The sequence below is a fragment of the Mus caroli genome, chromosome 9 (assembly GCF_900094665.2).
Source record: "Mus caroli chromosome 9, CAROLI_EIJ_v1.1, whole genome shotgun sequence".
Taxonomy (NCBI): Eukaryota; Metazoa; Chordata; class Mammalia; order Rodentia; family Muridae; genus Mus; species Mus caroli.
In genome coordinates this window covers 109,175,109-109,189,727 of record NC_034578.1, presented here as the reverse complement: position 1 = coordinate 109,189,727, position 14,619 = coordinate 109,175,109, and the positions used below count along the sequence as shown (strand labels likewise).

Here is a 14,619-nt window from a genome sequence, read left to right as displayed (position 1 = left end):
AGCTGGAGAGTGTCAGCCAACCCTGCGCCCTAGCTACCCCGGTGCTTTTCTGACCGGAAGAGGCTTGTGGCCCTATGTAGGCCGGATTTCTCCCTCCCCAACCAAAGCAGTCTCAGGTCCCGCGTGATTGGTTAATTACCACTTCTAAGAGGCTGGTGATATATGACTAAGGTCAGGATCTCATTGCATAGCCACTACTGAATCATGGATGTGTGCACTTTTAATGTGTACGTGTATGTGCTAGGGTCCATGCACGTGACTGGATGCTCCTGTCGCTGGAGTTACCAGCTGTGAGCAGTATGTGCTTTTAACTACCGAACCACATTTCCAACCCTGTGCATTTTAGCCAAGGACAGTAAATCTACTGGCTTTACTATTGACACCTTTACTCAAACTGGGCCATAAAACTGCTCAAGGGAGTAAACTCAGAACTGTCCCCTGAAGCGTCTTTCCTGTTTCTGGTTGGAAAGCCATGGTGGGGGTAGCTCTTACAGAAAACTGCAGATTTACTTCCTATGGTACTAGACAGGGGAGAACGAAGCATGGCAAGCTGTCAGTCAGATGAGGCGTTGGTAGTCTCCAGCTCTTACAGCCCTCCCATTTATTCATGGTGACCCTTCCCACACATGGCACTAAGTCTTCAGCACGTGCTTTACAGAGGACATACCACACCACAGTCCAGCAGTTACTCTGGACACTTCTCCTAGCTGGAACTTAGCGTGCCTCTCCTCCCCAGAGCTTGTCCCACTGTGAGCTCATCACAGACGAGGGGATCCTGCACCTGAGCAGCAGCACCTGTGGGCACGAGAGACTCCGGGTGCTGGAGCTGGACAACTGCCTTCTTGTCACGGACGCCTCGCTGGAGCATCTGGAGAACTGCCGAAGCCTGGAGCGACTGGAGCTTTACGACTGCCAGCAGGTCACCCGTGCAGGCATCAAGCGCATGCGGGTAGGTGTTAGTCCCTCCTAGGCTCTCCTTGGCAGCTGGGAGATGGATACCCAGAAATCAACATCCAGGCTTGTGAGTGGGCTCAGCAGGTTAATGGTGCTTGCTACCAAGCCTGTCTTCCTGATCTTATGGCCAAGAACATGGACCAAAGTAACAGAACCAACTCTTGTTTTCTGACCTCTACATACATGCTGTGGCATACACAATGTACTAAACTCAGTACCCGATTCTCTAGTCTGGTGTGTTTATACAAACTGTGATTACACAAGCGCCACCATAGGCTTCTTCAGACATGTACCCTTAGATCACTGCCACTATAGAGAAGTGTTTCCAATCGTCTTTAGAGGGTGATTTGGGAGCCGGGGCTAGAGGGGATTTAACAGGGACAGTTCTAGCTTACAGCATTCTACCTGCCTAATTAATGTAATCAATTGTAAACGGACTAGAGGTTTTCAAAGGTTATACAAGAATCGCAATCCCAGGGCAGACAACTTTTTCCATTTCCTTCCAGGCTCAGCTTCCTCATGTCAAAGTCCACGCCTACTTTGCTCCAGTCACCCCTCCACCAGCAGTGGCAGGAAGTGGACATCGACTGTGCAGATGCTGTGTCATACTCTGACAGCAGCTGCTTAGGCCACGGGCCCCATCCTCCAGGTTAGACCAGTCTCCTGGCTGTTCCATCATCACCCAATCTCGACTCTCCATGGTGAAAACATTACAGGTAAAAGACTTCAGCACAGATTACAGTAACTGGTGATGCTATTCACCTTAACACTGCTAGGATACAAGCAAATCCAGGTCTGTGTCATCCACAGCGAGAGTGGTGTGGTGCAACCTAGAGCCCATCAGAGGTGGGTACCTATGTATACAAGCCCCACCTGGCTTTGTCAGCATTCTACATATACACCTTCAGTGTTTGCACAACTTGAGCAGAGTAAAAGAGCCTGCTGGTTTCTACCTGATCCTTAAGCCAGTGGCCGAATGTAATGCATAGCAATTTCTATCCATCTGCAGGACTTGTCCACTTTGAAGACTAAATAGCACCTTTATGAACGTGATTGTACTGCAAACTCAGAATGGCTGGTAGTTTCATATGTAGAAATGTGTGTGAAAGGCATGTTAACATACTTCCATAAGACACCAAAGAAACAAGGCCTCTAAGCTGGGTGAGGCAGGATCTTCACCTTTCTGTTTGTGTCAACTCGTCATACCCAACCTCCCCCCCCCCCAGCCCTTGCATTGATCCGCTGGGAATTATGAGCTCTGCCAGATTCTACAGCACACAGTGCATTTCTGTTAAAGGAAAAAGCCAATTATGTCCATCCACACTTCTCAAAAAATTTGCGGGAACCTTAAGCAAATCCAGAATTAAGGCTTAAGTTATCTATAATCAAGTAAAAATAACAAACAGATGCATGTAGAATGGATGTGTTTTTTTTATTTACTCTGAAATTTTAGAAATCATAACTGTTTTAAAGCTTGTCATATGAATGAAGTATTTGCAGCTTCAGACTCACAACACCTCACCTTGCTCACTCGAGTCAGATTTTTGCAAATGCAGGCGCTCCTGTCCCTGTCCCAGGATGCCGTCTTTTACTATTACGGTGCTGCTGCTCTGTGCCACTGAGACCTCCCACCTTCAATATTAATAATGGTAGCTGAACCTTCCAGCAACCACTCCCCAACCAGAACTGCAAGAGCGAGCTTCTTCTGCCTCGGTGGACAGCACTTAAGCATCTGTATAGATGCAGTGTCCCCACTGCACTCTGGGAGGGAAAGCAGATGCGAACGACTCCTTGTAAGGAGTACTGTGATATGAAAGGTTCGGCTGCCTCCTATTATGTTGCTGTACAACTATCACAACAGCAACTTAACTGTAGCGCTGTGTGGAGGGTGGGGCATGACTGATGGAGGAGCTGCTAAGTAAGCACCGCCTAGACCTGCTCCAATGACTCGTGAAACTCACTTCTATGAAATACCCTTAGACAACTATGGAATTTTTTCTGAGCTAGAATGATGTGACTTCGAGCCTGATCTGTCTCCTCTAAGTATGCAGCAGGCACTTAGTGTAACTACGTATCTTGAGTTGCATCACCTCTGTGGAAATCGGAGTGACATCTTACACCATGCACATCGAGGCCAACCCTTGAGTCCATGTGACCTCAGATGACAACTGTGCAGCTTAGATTTGAAATGAGTGACACATTTACAAAACAATCAGAAAACATTTATTACACTGAACTGTACATCCTATAACCAAAGTAGCACACTGCTGGTGCCGTGGGCCAGGTAGTTTCACTGAGACGGCCTAGCACTTTGTGCTGCTCAGCACAAGTTCAAGTCTGAGGAGCCTGTAAGTACTTTTACCCCACTTCTAAAACCTGATAATGAATTCAAAATAATACACAGCATTAAATGACATTTATTGTTCCATAAATCATGAGATCCAAAAGGGAAAGCTAAATAGACAAGCAAAATTCTAAAACAATTAGGAGATAAGTCCACTTCTTTCCCAAGTGAGTGAGTGGTACAGAAAGCATGTGGTCACACAAAGCAAAGGGAAGGACGGATGGGAGCACTCCCTCCTACAGGGCCTGCAAGGCTACAGCACTGCCAAGCCCAAGAGGAAAATTATCGAGACAGTTTGTTTTGTGGCAAGTAATTAATCCCCAGTATGAATAAAACAAGCTGTTAAAGCCTTTACCCATTGAAGTAGTCTGTCTTCTGGAAGAGATTTCATTTAAAACGTAATTATTCCTACCCACCTGAACAACAAGGGTCAAACAAGCGCAGTCACAGCCAGCAGCTAAGCAAATGGGCAAAGATGCTACAGAATTAAAATGGAAAGAAGTTTTTAAAAACTCGGATATGCCACAGGCCTCACGAGAGGTCGTGAGAGAGAGGAGAGGTGATGGCTGTGTGCACGCATGACTCACGGGCACACCTGCTACAGACAAAGCAAGAACGATGCAGAGTATAGAGCCCCTACCAATCACCATCTAGCCATGATTGTACTGAAACTCGGTATTTGAGGGGGGGGGGAGGGTTTATGATACATTTTAGTGTCTTGTTATGACATCTAGTGTTCCCAGGGTAATTTTGTCTCATTAAAAAAAAATCCCTTTAATATAAGAGACATGATACTGCTTCCCCATCATCTAGTTCTGAGGTCTGGGAAGGGCTTTAGACATGTTTAAGAACAGAGCAGGCACAGGACAAGGGAGTATACACACCTGGAGGCTCAAGTGGGGGATGGGGAGACGAGAAAAGGAAACCACATGAGTTTAAAAGGCAAGGAGGTTTCAAAGGTGAAATCCAGAAGCTAAAACTGGAAGCCAAAGCCAAACTCCCAAGCCTCAGTACCTATTAGGATTTACACTGACCTCACACACGGTATGGCTGACAGGGAGTACAGTCTGCCCATCGGCTCAGCTCGGCTTGGTTCTGGTCTAGCAAGACTCCTCTGATGTCCACCTTCAGGAAGGAGCTCAGCCTCTTACCTGACCCATACGGCCGTGTCACCCAGTACAGAGCAGCTCCCCCAGAGGCAACCCTATCTCCTCCCCTGGCCAGCATAAGGTTCAGGCAACAAAAGCCAAACTGGCACAGAAAGGTAAATGCCCACGGTTGAGTTTTACATTCAATTCAAACTGCATACAGTGTGAAAAGCAGCAGCGACTGCTCGGGAGGTTCTGTCCCCTGTCCCTTGCCAGGGAAGCAAGTACTTGTGCCCACCATGGTAGAAGCTGGGTCGAATGTCACCTGACATGCTTGCTCGCTCTCTCTCTCTCACGAGGATGCTGGGGCTGTGGCAGTGACACTGAGGAGATTTGCCTCTCCTACAGCTCATTAGGAAGGTCATCTTGTGTTTTCAATATGAAACATTTCACAGTAAAATCCAATCCCAAGACTTCTTGGATTCAGTCTTCACACACTTTTAAGCATGACTTTATTTGGTACTGGATAGAGTTCAGTCTGTTTAAGGTATCACTTCAAAATTATGTGAATACCATCATTATTTTCAGCTGCAAAAAAAAGAGGGGGGGGTGTTAAAGCTTCTAAGCTTAGAAGAGATACAATATTAAACTGACTGCACTGTTCTAGCTCCTCTTCCCTCAGACACATGCCCTGCAGCCCTGCTCAGGGAGCCCAGCCTGTATCATTTGCCAGCTCTACAGGGCAAGGGCGTAAGAGAGCAGCAGCAGATGCACTTGTATGCTAACACAAAATAGGCCAAAGCACTATGTGAGGGCAGAGCTGAGAAAGCCCTGCAGAAAATGTGCAGGCAGCCTGCAGGTTCTGCTGTAGATGGACGTTTCTTTGCTGGAAAACTGAACCCTCAAGAGGTAGATATAGCAAGACCTAATGGCTTCAGGAAGTCGTGAAGGCGTCCACGTGGACAAAGAGAGCTGAGGCTGGAGAGACCCTGTGGGAGCTAATGGTGCAGCGCTCCCCAGACTCACGGATACATGCTCTCCAGGGAACATGAGCTGCTTGGTTTTTTTAGTTTTGCAAAATCAAAGTGATTACATTTTAAAGTTGAAGATGTCTCTTCATGTAAGCAGTGAACCAGTTCTCTGCTGTCTCACATGTGCAGGTGCCCACAGAAGGTAGCTTGATAGTCAATCAAGTAGAAAAGGAAATCGTATTTTCAAACCCCTTTGGCCAGTACCTTTCCAGAGTCACCACCATGTGACTCAAGACTGCTTCTTCTTCTGGGGTGTGGTCTGGGCTGAGACTAATATAACTGGTCTTAATCAGCATTACCTTGTAGTATGGAGCTCACTTGACCTAGCCTGGATCTCTTCCCACACTGCTCCCTAATTAGCTCTGTACAGCCTGCCTAGGTTTTAGTCACACTGACATCTGAAAATCTCTAAATCAGTACCTGAAACCCAAGGCTCCTCAGAATGGTACAATTAGCCGCCTGGTTGACATACCAAGTTGACTTGCCCCTTGGATGAGACAGCCACCGGCCCTGGCAGTCACAACTATTCTTCCACCAAACCAGGAGCCAACTGGGCCCTGTCTGCATCTATACACTCCTTTTGCCTCTGGCCCCTATGGACTCCCCTGTTCCAGTCTTGTCATTTGTCTCCACAGTGAGCATAGAAGGAAACCCCAATCCTATTGTCCCTTTGTTTAAACCACTTCACTGACTTCCCAACCCATGTGAACCATCGTCGCTGGCCATCACTACGTCCCAGGGCCTGCCTCTCTCCCTGACCCCACTGCTCTGCTCACCCTCACACAGCATGGCCTGCCTTCTTCCAGGCCTCACAGAAGCCAAGTGCATTCTCCTGCACAGTCCCTCTCTGCCCTGAGTGAGCCCTGTGGCCAGCTTTTCCTTTTCTAGACCACCTCAGAAAGCTGTCTGTGACCCAGCTCCCATAAGCCTGACACTGTCGTATTCCTGCATGACACCTAATCCTGGTGGTCAATTTCTGTGCCTGTGGCCAATTCTGACCCCCCCCTCCTCTGCCACACACACACACACAAAATGGGATTCCCTGAGCCCTTGTTTCATTTAAGCACTACCAGAGTGCTCTCTTGGACAAAATGCTCAGCAAACACTGGGTGAATAGATTGTTTGGTTTCAGGTTATCTATAAAAACCAACCCTTTTTATTACAAACACTAAACATACTGTTTGTCCATATTCCAACCTCTTTTAAAATTTGCAAAAATATCCTTTTCAAGAATATGCACATACATGAGAGCTTCTAATCAGGGCACAGTGTCCTTCATGATCACAACACACCAAGGCACATACATGAAAAGTACCTTTTACTGTGGAGAATAAAAAACAAGTCTCATCTTGAAAGTTCTGAACCATCTAGAAGGATAAAGCAGACATAATAAGTATAATTAAGATCTATCAGTCCTTAACTGACTAGAAACGATTTAAATTTATAAATTTATAAAGGACTACAACATAACGTGTGCATCTCTCTTACACAACTACACAATCCTAGTCATTCCTGATGGACAGCAGTATGAGATAGTAAAAGTTTTCACCTGTCATTTGTGAGCCACCGAGGAGCCTGTTGTGCCAGGTCCTGTGAAGACTGACTTAAAGATTATACAAGCTGTTTCCCACTACTACTGCTTGTCAGTGAACATAGCTAGAGCACAGGTGAGTTGTACTTCTAATAGTAAATGTTTTAAAATTGCTGCTCTTCCAACAGTGTGCAAAGGGAGAACCTACCTAATGCCTCGCCTCAAAGAAAGGACCAAAGTCTGCCACACACACAAACCTTAGAGCTCCAGAAGCATCCAAGTTCAAAAAGGCCAGGGAAAGCTCAGGCCCTCTCCCTGACTGTATTCCTTCTGCTACGAGGATACTATTTTGATCATGGTTGTATTTAAAAATGACTATTGTAAAAGAGGCCAGCAGCATTTCTAATATTCCGACACGATATGAGTGCCCATTGGCAGGAGGAGGGGACTACTACCTGTTTGATTTACCTGGTCACTAACAAGAATGTGGATACCAGTGGGGCCCTGTCTGTAAACCTGGTTAATTTGGTGAAAAGGAATATTAAACACCGAGGCAAGTTTTCGAGCAACTTCTGAGGCAACCATTTCTTCCAAGTAGATTGCATGATAAACTGAAAAAGAGAAAGATAGCACTTTAACAATACTATGACGTTTTACACTTGATCTACATACAGTCTATCTTTTCTTTTTTTAAAAAGATTTATTTATTATATGTAAGTACACTGTAGCTGTCTTCAGCTACACCAAAAGAGGGCATCCAATCTCATTACAGATGGTTGTGAGCCACCATGTGGTTACTGGGATTTGAACTCTGGACCTCCGAAAGAGCAGTCAGTGCTCTTAACTGCTGAGCCGTCTCTCCAGCCCCCAGTCTATCTTTTCAAAGTGCCAAAATAATAAAATTCAAATTTAGAAACAGGGACAAGGTAACCTTTCTTTGCCCCTTTAAATTCTCTACCTACCTAATTGACATACAAGAGCACATTATTTATGCTCATGTAGAATAAACACTCTGTATAAAACTATGACTTTCATTTCTCTATAACAGCTTCATATAGTGAGGGGTAAAAGAAAAGCATCAGGGATCAGAGTCACCAGGGTAACGGACTAGGACAAAGGGGGACAAAGGATGAAAAAATATGTCCATGGGTTACAATGTCCTGTTGTGGGCACAATGGGAGGAGCAAGCTTAAAAAAAAAAAAGTGTGTTTCTAATTGTGCATAAAAAACTCTAAAAGGAGTCTAAACCAGTAATTCTCCAAATGAGGATATAAGACTAAAAATTATCTGTCACCTCCAATACCCCCCAAAATTAAAAAAAAAAAATGGAGACAGCACCCTATGAAAAATAAGGATACAGAAAATGGAGTCTGATTCTTCCTTAGCAAGTCCCAGCCTCAGTTCAACATCTACTGTCTGACATTTCTGTCCATGCCTTGAATACAATGGCAACGGCACTATGAGTCTGTGTGTCAGCATTAGTCAAGTGCGTCCTGCTCAAACCAGACATGGGCCTCACCAGGGAAGTGAGCAGCGCCATGCCATGCACAGGAACCGTTCTGAGCAGCTTAGGTTAGACCTCAGACTGACGACAGTGCTGGAGGAGCACCACGTCAGTGTGTGGGGACTCCTTCCTGCCCTCTGCTTCTTTCAATAAAATGAAACAACTTTCTGTTTATAGGAACAGGGTCAAAGCTATTTATCACAGCCTTGAAGAAGTCACAGAGGGCAGGCATGTGAACGAGTTCAGTGCAGGAAAGCCCCTGTGTCTAAAGAGTTACTACCTGGTCTTCAGCTCACTAAATTTAAATGGTTAAGGATAAAATAAAGGTCTCCCATGTCTCCACCTCCTCCCCTACAACACTCATCTCTGAACACACATATTCCCTAATACTACACTCCCGGCAAAATGTGAGTGATGTGTATGACGGTGATACAGAGAGCTCCTTTAAGAATCTCATGACCTGCTGGGCAGTGGTGATGCACGCCCTTAATTCCAGCACTTGGGGGGCAGAGGCAGGTGGATTTCTGAGTTCGAGGCCAGCCTGGTCTACAGAGTGAGTTCCAGGACAGCCAAGGCTACACAGAGAAACCCTGTCTTAAAAAAAAAAACAAAAAAACAAAAACAAAACAAACCCCAAAAAGAAGAATCTCATGTCCTTAGTCTTAAAAGCCACAGCTGTGATTACTGCTCTTCCATTCATTTAAAGAAATCCAAGCCATGAGGCATTTCTCAGAGCTCCACTACTATCAGCTACCTCTTAGAATGATGCAATACATGTTTCTCTGAAGCTGGATGTCACCGTCATTCTGTTTCAGAATGTGAGAAGAGGGGACATTGATACCATCACACAAATGAGAGCAAGGTGTGCTGCTGCACACCGGTAACCTTGGTGCTTTGGAGGATAAAGCAGGAGAATGGCAGTGCCGAGACCAGCTTAGGCTACCTAGTAAGACCTGGGCCCAACCTGTCATACTCCTAAAGTGTTTCTAATCAAAGGAGGGAGGGAAAAGGAGACAGGAGAGGCCAGAGTGCTTCACACTGTCCAACTGAGATAAATCTGCAAGGCAAAGAAGTCCTCCTTAGTCAGAAGGTAAACTATACAGCTTGTGCTAACCCTGACCCTTAAATACACAGCTCCCACCATCCTGCCTGCATGGAACACAATGGATGCTCACCCCAGGTGGGTCTACACTGGAGGAAGACTGCTACATCCACTTGTCTTTGTTCATGTGTGATAGTCAGGAGTTGTGTCCCCCAGTCCCCATCGATTTAGTGAAATGGAGGGGGAAAAGACCTAAAAAACCAAAACCAAAACAACAACCTCTTTCCCCAGCAAGCAACCAATGTGACATTTATCCAGAAAGGCCTCAACCAAATTACTGTACTGACTGCTGGGAATTTCTTACATAAAAGTCATAAAAAGAGATCTACAGCATGCATAGCTGAGGACAAAGAAAGTTCTAGTTTCCTCCTTTGCCCAGGTCTTGACCCTACAGCTGCTCCTAGTGCTCAGCAGTCCTGCACTCACATCAGTCTGTCTGAGGGAAGGAAATGCCCTCAATACCCACCGGAGGGCGTCCCACCGCCACTTTCACCTCCACTGCCTGCAGCTTGTGGCTGCCCTTGCAGCGCAGTGCTACTCGGCTGCTCCTGGCAGACATAGATGGTTAAGCGGGGCCTAACCGACCTGTAATCAGAAGATGCCATCAATGAGACTGTGAGGGTAAGCTGCCCCAGCACGTACAATCAATAACTACAGGAATCTACGGTCTAGTTTTCCTGGTGAGAACTTTACAGTGTTATTTCATTATGCAAAATAATTTTCTAATAAAAATATTAAAAACCACACACCTCACACCAACTATCACAGGTCCAGACTCTAAACCATTGAGATGGTCTGTCAGATGCTGGTAAATTTAAGTTTTAAGATTGATTAAGCAATTTGAAATCAGTAAGGCTGGAGTTTACTCAAGTCTCAGCACACAAGTCTAGAGACAGTAATGGCAGCAGTGGGTCTCAAAGCCAGCACAGTCACAGTGCTAGCTAGCATTCTAATTGACAGTTACAAGTTCACATTTAATAACTGCTTAACAATAATCATGACCTTGAAAACCATAGATTCTGTAGAGCTCACCTAAATTAGAAGTTTTGTTTTCTTGGCAACAAACCCAGTCGTCTTCAAGAAATCAGTCCTGCCCATGTGCATTGCTACCAGTCTTAGTCTACCTCTGCCCTCATCAGTGCCTGCCCTGAAGGTGTACACAAAACAGTCTTCTCGTGAGCACAATGCTGCCGATGCTTGGTGGCACACACAGGCACACGCCAACCTAGCGTGGAAACACATTCTGCCCACCAAAGCCCCCACGCAGAGAAAAGTCCACTTTCAGCTCACGCAAAATAGTCTGTGGTATTTTACCTTGACTTCAGGGAATTATAGAGCCGAATTCCATCGGCTGCACCACAGATCTGAACTAAATCCTCCTTTGTCAGCTTTAATAAGTCGGCACCTGGAAAACAGCAGAGATCCTCAAATAAGCAAGACAGGGATGGACAGAGCTGCTGCTTCACAGCCGGTGTCACTGCACGGGTCTGTCCTTCTGCGCAGCAACAGGTGTCCTGGAGTACACACAGCCACGATTAACACAGGAACACATCTGTCCCTTAGAGAAACAACATGCTGTGGTAACAAGGTGCCAGAAGCTGATAAGTCAGGGACCATGGCCGGAAGGCCTGTCTGCTCCCTCCCAATACAAGACGCCTTACTGCCTTTCTTTCCTTGTTGCTGGGCTGTGGATGACCCTGTTTCTGAACCTCCCTAAAGCCCTGCTGTTGCTTTTCTTCCTTTTGAAAAACTTAAATGGAATACTGACGGTTGGGGAACTTTGCCTAAAGTCACCAGTGAGTGAGAAGCAAAGTGGCGAGCGGGTTCCATTACACCACTGTGTGCAATATCAAGTTAGACACTATAAAGTTCCATCTCCACAGCCCGTTCTAACAGGAGAGCTTAGTAGAAAATCACTCTGCTCCTTCAGATTGCTTCCCTACGTACTTGGTGTCTAGGATTTGCCTTAAAAGCATCAAAAAGGGCCGTGTATATAAGGGAGAAGTAGCTACAAGACTGACAAGCACTGGGCACAGTGAAGTGGGGCAGTCAGAGGAAGTCTTTCATGTACTCAATACTTACTATATTTGGAGATGTACACAAAATCTTTTTACTCTTTTAATATCAGCCAAGACCTTCTAGAATTAAGGAATGACTTCATATAATAAACATCTACTCCCATATGCAGAAGATAACGGGGTTGCTTCACTTGCTCGTTCACTTGCTCGCTTCGTTTCAGAGGCTCAAATGAAAGGGCTTGACAGAGTCCTAGCTTATAAAGAAATAAAAACCAGAGAGGCCTAACTCCCATGAGACGTGAGCCTGTATGGAGTCACTCTTGGAAAGAAATAGCAGAGAAAGAGGTTCTCTGTCTATTAGGGTCACACAGCTCTGAAGCAGGGATGCTAGTTGTGACATCTATAACTCATGAAGAGAGATATATCCCAGCTGGTGATGGTGAATCCCAGCTCTGAACTGTGACTGACCACCTAGGAGACCTCACTGTCCTCACTGTCTCCTGCCATTCTCCTTGGTGCTGCAGCTCAGGTGACGTGCCAGAGAGCGGCTCAGCAGGAACCCTTGAGAGGAAGGCCTCAGGTTAAGGAAAGTGCAGAACGCCAAGCCCTGTGATCACTGCGTACAAGGAGAGTCTTACAGCTCCACAGAACATGCAGTAACATGCAAGTCCCAGATATTAAAGGCTGTTCTATGTCTGCTCTTCATCCACTTGCCCTATATAAGGGCTCATAAACTTCATCTCTCTAATTTCTAGGTTTTCACACATTAAAGGCTTTATTTAATCATATAAAAAGGTGGATGCCAGCAAGCAAATGATTTCTACAAGGAATTTTAATTTTAGAGTTCAAGAGCTACATGAGGAATAAGTACCCAGTGTACAAACAATATAATAAATGACATAATAAAAACATCACTGTTTGTAAAACCAGGCTTTCCTCTGGGCATGTGCACAGATATGTCTGTCTTTTTAAACTGTTTCAATGGCTCCATACACAAGCAAAAGGAATGCTAGCGGCCACATCTCTGTGGCCAGCGCTCTCAGAATGTTTGGTTAGGACTCATTAGCAAATGTACTATGGGCAAAAGTACAAGGACTGCCCCTGGTTCCGAATGCTCTCTCCTGTATGCCCCAGGGCAATGCTGCTTGACACCTAAAGTCCTACCAAAACATTCTCTTAGTTTCCTGTGCAGAAAAAGAGCAGGCTGTCTACGACACATATAGCTGAGCAAGGCCACACAACTGAGATCATTGCTCTATGTGAAAAGGTTCAAGCTACAGGACACAGGTCAGCCTTATGGGACCTGAACTCATAAGACCAAGGAAAAAAAGGCCAGATTCAAAGGGTCACATACTATAGGACGTTATCTGTTTAACATTCTCAGATGACCTTACTATGAGACAGCAAGACAGACAGTACCTGTGTAGACAGATACCCTACATGTATACATATCTTAACTGCAGTAGTAGATGCATAGAGCTACATTCACTGCGCAGTGACAGATCTATACATCCACGTTATTAGTGTTGACTTCTGTTCACAACAGTATACTGTAGTTTTGTGAGAAACTGAGAGAATGTGTGCTGAGTCATCTCTTAACTGTCTTTCCAATTTATCATTAAGAAAAATGTTATCTCAAACTAAGTTAGCATTGGGGCTGGAGAGATGGCTTACCAGGTAAGTAAGAGCACATGCTGTTCTTGCAGAGGACCTAAGTTCAGGTCCTAGCACCCATGTTGGGGATGTCATAACTACTAATTCCAGCTTCAGGGGATCTGACACTTCTGGCTTCTGTGGGCACCTACACTCACATGCATATACCCAGAGACAGGCACATAGATAATTTTAAACTAATAAAAATAAATAGAATGAAAATACCACATAGAACTAAATATAACCAAAATGAGTGGAATTTCCTGGTTTGGAAGAATTTAACAGGGTGTTACAACTGAGGAAAACTGAGAGATAATGTATTTTTTTCTTGTTTGTAATAGATTCATCTAAAAGTATTTCAAAAGTTTCAAAATTCTTCATTAACAAAAGCAGGAAAACATACAAATAAAATATTCTCATGCATGCACACATATATACATACCTGAAAAATTAGAGAACAGTCTTGTGTAGGAAGAGAACCTGTTTTTGAGCAGCCACTGCTGTGTTTCCTGGGTGGTAGCTGAAGGCTGAATTTGCTATTAATTAAAAAAAAAAAAAAAAGAGCATGGATAAAACTATTCAAGCTTTAAAAGTCATTGGCATGTCATGAAGACTCTTTAAGCAAAACTCAAAAGGCTTTAAAATCTCAAGTCAGAGCCCAAGCTGACGACTGAGCGGCCCCCTAGTCTGGCTAGAACCTTTCTATGTGGTTAGTGGTCTAAGGAAATGCACTTACTTCCCCAGATGCTTGTGCAGCTCCATCTCCCTGGTGATTTGGGGATGAAGAATTGCTGGAGAAAGGAAAAGAAAGGAATGGTTTTTAATTTATTTTTACATTAAGAAATTAAAAACTATCTATTGCACAGGCAGTTTGAGATAGGACAACAGTGTAGAAAGAGCTGTGTAAGCTTGCAACACGAATGCAGCACAGTAGGGAGGGGAGGAGGACAGGACACAGGTACAACACAGCACCTCCGTATGCGAGTCAGCACTGGGAAGGGTTTCCTTGAGTGTTTATATGGGTGCCAGGAAAATGGGGACAGTATGCATTCATCTTAGTTAGGAAAATATGCGAAACTAAATAAGAAAAACAGCTAAAAATAACCATAAAACATTCTAAGAAAAAATTAGGCTATAAGAAACAGTGACCCTAACTAAATAGACAAGCCTTCCTCATTAGTTAATACATCCGCCCATGAGTAAAGGAAATGAAACAAACATGGGAGTCAAAGGTATAAAGACAACTGTGAACATGAGCAGGGTTCCTTTCTCAGAACTGCCCCCCAGGTCCTAAGCCTTACATTACTCTCCATTCAGCACATCTTAAGCCCCTTCCAATGGGAATTTGTCTTGTCCTTTCTGTATCTCAGCAAGTGGGGCCATGCTGGAAATAC

General features: G+C 44.9%; 2 protein-coding genes across 7 annotated transcripts in view; one reads left to right on the top strand and one right to left on the bottom strand.

Annotated features, from left to right (window-relative positions):
* Positions 1 to 14,619, top strand: part of Fbxl2 (F-box and leucine rich repeat protein 2) — a 40,004-nt gene that overhangs the window by 23,434 nt on the left and 1,951 nt on the right. For 2 of the 3 annotated variants that reach the window (XM_029481418.1, XM_029481420.1), the window contains 2 exons: positions 737 to 949; positions 1,461 to 3,192. In XM_029481418.1, the coding sequence (XP_029337278.1) occupies positions 737 to 949; positions 1,461 to 1,568 (321 nt within the window). In that variant the 3' untranslated portion in view covers positions 1,569 to 3,192. Of the gene's footprint in view, positions 1 to 736; positions 950 to 1,460; positions 3,193 to 14,619 lie in introns of those variants that run through there. The other variant, XR_003837565.1, reaches the window with a different exon arrangement.
* Ubp1 (upstream binding protein 1) overlaps positions 3,155 to 14,619 on the bottom strand; it is a 46,822-nt gene continuing 35,357 nt past the window's right edge. For 2 of the 4 annotated variants that reach the window (XM_021172131.1, XM_029481416.1), the window contains 7 exons: positions 13,962 to 14,016; positions 13,668 to 13,761; positions 10,869 to 10,959; positions 10,021 to 10,139; positions 7,417 to 7,559; positions 6,733 to 6,784; positions 3,155 to 4,974 (listed from right to left, as the gene is read on the bottom strand). In XM_021172131.1, coding sequence (XP_021027790.1) covers positions 4,937 to 4,974; positions 6,733 to 6,784; positions 7,417 to 7,559; positions 10,021 to 10,139; positions 10,869 to 10,959; positions 13,668 to 13,761; positions 13,962 to 14,016 — 592 coding nt within the window. In that variant the 3' untranslated portion in view covers positions 3,155 to 4,936. Of the gene's footprint in view, positions 4,975 to 6,732; positions 6,785 to 7,416; positions 7,560 to 10,020; positions 10,140 to 10,163; positions 10,702 to 10,868; positions 10,960 to 13,667; positions 13,762 to 13,961; positions 14,017 to 14,619 lie in introns of those variants that run through there. The other 2 variants (XM_021172132.2, XM_029481417.1) reach the window with 2 other exon arrangements.